This window comes from Sander lucioperca, chromosome 4 (assembly GCF_008315115.2).
Source record: "Sander lucioperca isolate FBNREF2018 chromosome 4, SLUC_FBN_1.2, whole genome shotgun sequence".
NCBI lineage: Eukaryota > Metazoa > Chordata > Actinopteri > Perciformes > Percidae > Sander > Sander lucioperca.
This window is the reverse complement of record NC_050176.1, coordinates 10483730-10491884: the sequence shown is the minus strand read 5'-3', so window position 1 is coordinate 10491884 and position 8155 is coordinate 10483730. Positions and strand designations below refer to the sequence as shown.

Sequence of the window (8155 nt, the reverse complement as noted above, 5' to 3'; positions counted from 1 at the left end):
TGACAGGACCAAAATGTGTGTAAGAGTAGCATGATTTAGATGGCACTGAAACTTTGATCCAGCGGACATGAAACGTCGTGTACACCACGTTCAGCACAGACTGATAACGACGGGTGTACAGTACACCACGTTCTTCCACAGTTTCTCAGGAATTTTCTCCTAGCCTTCCTAGAGTGATTTACCAGAGAGAGTGAAAAATAAAATAGTCTGAGTCAGAGCTTTTGTGGTAAGAAGGGGCTCCAGTTCCAGGAATACTGGGAGTTTAGAAATTGTTGAATCCCCTGATGGATGAAATCTGAAGACATGTTGTTTATTTTATTTTTTTGATTTGCTGAAATGACGCACAACAATAACCATCAATTTACAACGTCCATAAAAAAAAAGGGAAATACTGTTAGTTGCGTGAGTTTTTATGGTTGTCATTTCAAAACCATATTGCTAACAAGCTAAAGCAGTTAACATTGCTTTAATATCATAGCTGCCACTGTTAATGGTTGTGATAAAACTCAACCTGTTCATGAGTTAAAATGTTAGTGCTCAAAATTTCTTAGGAATTTAGTAACACTTAACAGTAAATATTAAGCTACTTGTTATTTTTTTAGCAAGTTTTACGTTCTCTGTTTAACATTTTTTTAAACACATTGTCTGGCTTACTGCTGGTTTATCTCATATTTATTTAAAGCTATGGTGCGTAGTTTCTGTCTCCCCCATGAAGAATTCTTAGGCCGGCCACACACTGACTGCGTCGCGTGAGCGTGGCGTTTCTGTTGCGTGTCAGCTGCGTGGATTTTTCTGTCTTTACACACCAGAAATGTGTCTGACCCGCCGCTGCTGCTGCTGCTAGCCTTGTCTGTACACATGTATGTTTCCCATTGATAAAATGAAATACCATGTTAAACATAAACATATAGCTGCTGATTTGATTACAGCAAAGACAACGTCGGCAGTATTGACGGCAAAATAGGCTACAGAATATTTCGTTCTGTATTGACAGGTGCAATATTAGAAAATCGATTTACATCAGCTTGAGCCGCGCCTGAGACGTGCGTGTCACGCAGGCGGTGTGTAAGCTCTAACCTGTTAACATGGGAGCCGAAATATAAACGGACACGCCACGCAGCTGACACGCTCGCGCGACCCATCCAGTGTGTAACCGGCCTAAGTAATGACACTGTCACTGACACTGTCGGCGCGTCCGCATGATACAGCCTTTCGTGATCGCGCCCCCAACCCTCCTCCACGCAGTTGCTGGTATGCAAGGAGGACACGGAGCTTTAAAAAAAACACGATGGGCTCTTCAAAAGAGGTAATTATCTTCACTCGAGCTTCTGCGCGGGAAAGTCACCGGACAACACAATCTTCTGAACATAGCCAGAGTGAGAAATACAGAGAGAGTTGAGTGGAGCTGATAGTCTTAATTAGCTTTGGATCAACTCATTTGGCAATAGCTTGAATGTAGCGGACGTTCATTAATATCAAAAAGTTACGCACTAAAGCTTTAATATAGCTTTCATTCAATGAAACCAACCATTGAAAAAGACTAGAGAGACCATCTTGCGATGGGATCACACCAGCCTTGACGCATGGGTGGGGGAAATGACCCCTTCCCTACTTTCTACTCCACTACTTTCAGGGCCTTGCTCAGACCACACCCATTTTTGAACTTGGCCTTTTTTTTTATCTCAACTACACACCTAAGAGTTTCGTGACTGCATCCTGCATGGTTGTGACTCTATTGCAGTGACAAAATTTGTCCACAGGCCGACATATCATATGAACACCTGGCAAATAACTTAACTGGCCCTGTGATAGTTCCCGCTACAATAGGGGTCTTCAGGACCCCATTTTGCCATGATGACAAACACACACACACACACACACACACACACACACACACTCTGTTTGGTCAGTTTGTGGCTGCCATGACAACTACATGATCACTTTGCTTCAGGCCATCCATCAGGGTCAGGAGCTGGGAGACTATATGCCTCTCCACTTCACCATGGGTCTACACACACACACACACACACACACACACACACACACACACACACACACACACACACACACACACACACACACACACACACACACACAGCGTCACTGTTGTGGCTTAATAAACTTATTTTTAAGACTTACTGTAACTGTTGCATGTCTGCCTCCATTTACCACACCTTATGTGGACAAACTAAACAAGATGGAGCTTGTTTTTCACGGATCAACAAATGAATGCAGGTGTCAGGTAAGGTTAAATATTTGCCTTGTTACAACGGACTCCAAATGTTGCATGAGTTCATAGAGACAACACCTTGCTTTATAAAATACATTTATAATGGTAAAATATATACAATATAAATAAAATAAAATAATGTATATAAAATAAAAAATATTACAATTGACCCCAGCTCCCTTTTGTCTGTTCTAGTCTTGCTTTGCCAGACCTTCCTCCACAGTGCTTCTAAGGAGGGTCTGGCTAGTCCACAGCATTCCAGGATGGGAGAAAAACGTGCTCTGGTTTATTGGCATTTCTTTAAACCAATCACAATCATCTAAGCACCAGGCAGAGCCACGGTATCTTGAAGGAACTTGTTTTGGTGGAACGTGTACATTCAAAAGTTGTTTTAGTCGTGCAACAGAAAACTCTGATTGGACAGATAATCTAGATCTGTCTGGATTTACCCTGCAGAGATCTGAGGAGCAGTTAACCACAGTCCTCATAAATTGACCGGAGTTTAAAATTACATCACAAAGAAAGAGGAAGGTACTAGACGTAAAGAGTGAAATCCGGCGGAAGTGGAACGTCGTGGATGTCTGTTCAAACACCAGGCTGTCTACCCTGCATATTTTAGGGTGTTTTGAGGCCACATACTGATAAAGTACACACAGAGGGAAATCCAAAACTCCCATTATTTTAGACTTACATGTAGACCTCAGTACAGTGAGGATGAATGATAGCCTGCCTGTATAACTGCTCCCAAATCACATGTGTAAACACCATAGTGCCTGTTCCCATGTTTCCTTGGGGCAAATCTTTATCAAATACAGGTCTGTGAATCAATGTGAGGTCTGCTGCTCCTGACAACGTTTAGGGACTCCCTTAGACATGAAGTGTAAAAGGTGGCTACATCAATTAAGTTTGGACAAAGTAATAAAATGCTTGTGTTGATATCCTCGTGGTGTGGCTCTGTCTGCTGCGTAGCAACGGAGTCTAGCAGCTGCACTGCAAAAAATGTCTGTCCCAACAGGTCCTGTTGTTTACTCTTTACATTTTGTCAATTTTTTTTAAACTCTGTGAATGTGTGTTTAATTGGTTTCAGTTCAGTTTTAGCAATACTCTAGTCTTAAAGCAGCCATATTATGCTCATTTTCAGGTTCATAATTGTATTTTAAGGTTGTACCAGAATAGGTTTACATGGTTTAATTTTCAAAAAACACCATATTTTTGTTGTACTGCACCGCTCTCTCTCACTGCTGCAGACCCTCTTTTTAGCTGGTCTCTGTTTTAGCTACAGAGTGAGACCTCTTTTCTTCTTCTTCTTCTGTACTATCTTTGATTGCACTCGCACATGTGCAGTAGCTCAGATGTAGATCATGTCAGCTAGCTAGCTCCATAGACAGTAAAAGAAAGGCTGTTTCTACAACTTCGGTCAGTTACAAGGCAGGATTAGCTTCTAAATGACGGCGCACATGTAAGTAGTTCTTTTGTAGATTATGGTGAACTTGTGTGTGTTGTAGCAGTGCTTTGCTATTGAGAATGAGGTAGCATGCTAGCGTTAGCATGCTAGCGTTAGCATGCTAATGCTAACGCTACGAGCTAATGGTTGCGGTTAGCCTGCTCGTTTCGGCTTGTGACGTCACAAGCCGTGCCGATTTTGAACAGCTCACCCAGAGACTGAAGGCAGGACACATTCAGAAACCGTATCTCACTCTAAACAGCATGGATGGATTTATTTCAAAGTTTGTATGTGTGTGGAAGCACCAGAGACACAACATAACACCCCTAATCCCAGAAAAAGTGATTCTTTCATAATATGGGCACTTTAAAGAATAAAAGTAGATACTGACATGTCAGTGTCAAAACAAAATGAAGACTTTTTATAGAGAATGACATTGAAAGTGAGGGTGTAAAGAGAACAAAATGAATCCAACCAACTTTAAATCAGGCATCACCTGATCAAATTGTCAACAAAATGAAACACTTTATTGATGACTGCCCAGATAGAATTAGACTATCATGATCAACATAAACTTAATGTACTTCCTAATTTTCTTAAAACTTTACCCTCTGTCATATATATAAAATAAAAACCCTGCAGTTCTGTGCCTTTAAATGATTAACTTCTCTAATGCACTTTCATTTATTTATTTGAATTTGGGCACAGCACTGTAACTGTGTTTTGCCTGTGTATTTGTATTTTACATCCAATTGTACTCTAATGCAAACCATTATAACAAAAAAAACAACTATAGCCTAACTCTGAAATTTCTAGTCGAAAGAAGTAGTAATTTAGCCCGGTCCTACCAGACTCTCGTACATTTTATTTGTACAGAGAGTCTGGCCTCTCTCCATTGACAAGTGTTAACTTCCTTGAAGGCAGGTACTCTGTTGAAGTTTAAAACTATTGGATCTGCCCAGAGCCACTCTGGATCTGCCATAACCAATCGCTAACGTTTGGTCGTGATGTTGGCTTAGCATCGCTAGCATTCGCCTTCCTTCACCACTAACAGAGCGAGCTGGAAAATCAAACTTTTCCCGAACCCCGTGGGGAGGAAGGCCACAACATCATGGCCACCAACACAACTCAGCAAAGACTGTTCTTGCTTGGGCTTTAACTTCTGGATATTGGGCAGTGTTGCCACAACGGACCGAATGGCTTCACTCGCATCTTTCTCCGCCGCCATTACGGAACTCACCGAAGGTTACCGAACCTCAACGTCATCTTTCTCAGCCACTCCCTCCATTCACTGATTGGACCGCCAAATATTTGGTCTGAGAAAACCAAAGAATATACCGCAAACCCAGACAGAGTACTGAAGGAAAATGAAAATTGAGCGGAAGTACGTAGGAGGGCGGAGCCAGGCTAGTAGTAATTATTACAAGGCAATTCATTTTTATATGGAACTATTTTTATTATCATAATTATGTGGCATCTTCGTATTATAGCCTACATGTAATGTAAATGTTATAAGTGTATATTTGTAGCCTAAAGTATAGTTAATGTAAAAACGAATTTAATGTCATATTGTTTTGGAGCACATTGTAGGCTTCATGTGTTATAATTAATACATTGTATTTTTTTTTTCTGGCTCGTGATAATTCATTTCTGCTGGTGGTTTTCTTGTAATTCCTTCACTACGCTACAAGCTTCCTTGTGTTATTATCTGTGGTGTCACATGTTGTCATGGCCACATGTCTATCCATGTTGACACTGTGGATGCACAGTGTCTTACAGTGAGCGGGACACTTTTTGCAGCGTGCGGGCTATAAAGAGAGGGAGTGGCGCACTGGTTAACACTGAGGAGAGAGACTCCACACAGACAGCAGCACGGCAGCTCCTGGGATAACATGATTAGCGCTCTATTAGATCCGCGACTGAACACCATTAGATGCAGCACAGGGATCATTGTGTGGGGAGAAAGAGGAGACACGAAGGGAAGACTTTACGCTTCATCCGCCCCATGGATCTTCTTTGCTTCCAATTGATCTGCTTAAAGAAGTTACCCACTGACAGCCTTTTTAACGCCCGTGCGTCTCTGGCACTGGAGAGGTTGTGTCACCGCTTTCTGCCCCAGGTAAGATTATTTCGCACTTTATATGGCCTTTGTTCTCACTGTTATTCAGGGAAAAGTCAAAGACATAAGACATAGCCTAATGCTTGAGCTAATTAAAATAATATAAAAGACGCATCATAATTGATTGAAAAGTGTAGGCCTACATAGAATTCTGAATTTTCCTCCTCTTTGCCTCATAATTTCAGATGGACTGACAGCCTCATAAATAAGAAGTGCTTCTCCTTGGGGAGCGTACAGGATGAAAGAAAAAAGCCGGGAAAGCATCAGAGGAGTGATTTAGTTCCTTCCTTTCTCAGCCCTGCTGTGAGCTATAGCTCTGTCCTTCCTGGTGATGCTATTTGTTAACCTCAGGTGAACTCACATAGGAAGTGGGCCATTCTGCTCCAATGGGGTTTGACAACGAGACCAACCAGACTCTTCCAGACGTGCCCCCTTACAGCCTCCGCATCTCCCTGCCGCTCACTGTGCTGGTGGGGATCATGATCCTGCTGATAGTGTTTGGCAACGTGCTGGTGGTCATAGCTGTGTTTACAAGCCGGGCCCTGAGGGCTCCGCAGAACTTATTCTTAGTATCCCTGGCGTCAGCGGACATTTTGGTGGCTACCCTTGTGATGCCTTTCTCCTTGGCCAATGAGCTTATGGGATATTGGTACTTTGGGGAGGTGTGGTGTGAAATATATCTGGCGCTTGATGTTCTTTTCTGCACCGCCTCCATCGCCCACCTCTGTGCCATCAGCTTAGACCGCTACTGGTCCATTACACAGGCCATCGAGTACAACTTGAAGAGGACGCCACAACGCATCAAGTGCATCATCTTCATAGTGTGGGTCATCGCGGCGGTTATCTCCTTCCCTCCTCTAATCACCATGGAGAAAGAAAACAACGTGGAGGACCCTGTGTGTAAGATCAGTAATGAAAAGTGGTACGTCATCTCCTCCTGCATCGGCTCCTTCTTCCTCCCCTGCCTCATCATGGTTCTGGTCTACGTGCGGATCTACCAGATCGCCAAAAAGAGAACACGGGCGCCACCGGGAGACAGGAAGCGGAAGGAGGTGCCGAAGACAGCCACCGTCGCTGCCGCCAACCAGAAGCAGAATGGCTGCCACGAGAAGCTGAACGGCGAGCAGGACATTGAGCTGAAGGAGGGAGTGGCAGGGGAAGGAGGAGCGGATGAGGAGAAGGGCGAAGTCAACGGGGTGGACCTTGAGGAGTCGTCCTCCTCCGACCACAAAGTGAACAATCCCTGCTCGATCAAAAAGAAAGCGACCAAGGGGAAAACCAAACTAAGCCAAATCAAACCGGGGGACGATGGCGTCCAAAAGCGGGCGGCGAGCACCAAGGGCAGCCGCTGGAAGGGCCGACAGAACCGGGAGAAACGCTTCACCTTCGTCCTGGCCGTGGTCATTGGAGTGTTTGTCATCTGTTGGTTTCCCTTTTTCTTTACATACATGCTGAAGACGCTGTGCGAGTCCTGCCCGGTGCCCGACACCCTGTTCAAGTTCTTCTTCTGGTTTGGCTATTGCAACAGTGCGCTGAATCCCATCATTTACACTATCTTCAACAATGACTTTAGGAGGTCGTTCAAAAAGATACTGTGCAAGAGGGACACTAGAAGATATGTATGATGGACTCCGTTTTCATGTACATACTTTTTTTACTACTACATTGTACATAAATTATAAAATACATACACCATTGTGCATGAGTCACTGGCTTGTACGCTCTAGGTGTAACTGCTTGGAAAGGCTTTCCCAGGATGAGATTTACATGCAGCATCTTTTCAGAACATACGCCACCCACAGCTTCAACAGTGATCACACAGAGAGGTTTAACCCAAACAGAACACCACAGTGAAACCATGTTTTTATTGTAAATGTTATTTTTATTTTTTATCAATGAAACCAACATCTTCACTGTAGTGAAGTCATGGTGTGTTGTACTTTACGACAGTTTGTTGTGCAAAATGACCTGTCTGAATATTTGTCTCTATTTTCGTTGTTATGGATACAGTATTGTGCCATTTTGTACGATAGGATGATGGTTATGATGACGATGATGGTTAAGAATGATGATGATGACTGTGATGATATAAAAGTGTGGGAAAAATGCTCGCTCTTTAAAGAATAAAACCATTTCCTGAACTGGTCTCAAGGCTCCACAGCAAATTAAAGCATGATGTTGTATGTTACACTGCCTTGACACACACACACACACACACACACACACACACACACACACACACACACACACACGCTATAAAGCTAAAAGAGAAAAGGCAGCAGTAGAGTCAGTTATAGAAAACATTTGAATCAGAATTAGTTCTCAGAACGTGACCTGGCGTGAAAACTTTGGGACGAGGAGG

The 8155-nt window shown here is 43.2% G+C and overlaps 1 protein-coding gene across 1 annotated transcript; it reads left to right on the top strand.

The window, feature by feature from the left end:
- Nucleotides 1-5496: 5496 nt before the first annotated feature.
- On the top strand, nucleotides 5497-7939 carry adra2a (adrenoceptor alpha 2A). Its single transcript, XM_031289368.2, has 2 exons — nucleotides 5497-5793; nucleotides 5979-7939. Exon 2 carries the CDS (start codon nucleotides 6180-6182, stop codon nucleotides 7416-7418), a length of 1239 nt encoding a protein of 412 aa, XP_031145228.1. The 5' UTR covers nucleotides 5497-5793; nucleotides 5979-6179; the 3' UTR covers nucleotides 7419-7939.
- The last annotated feature ends 216 nt before the right edge of the window (nucleotides 7940-8155 follow it).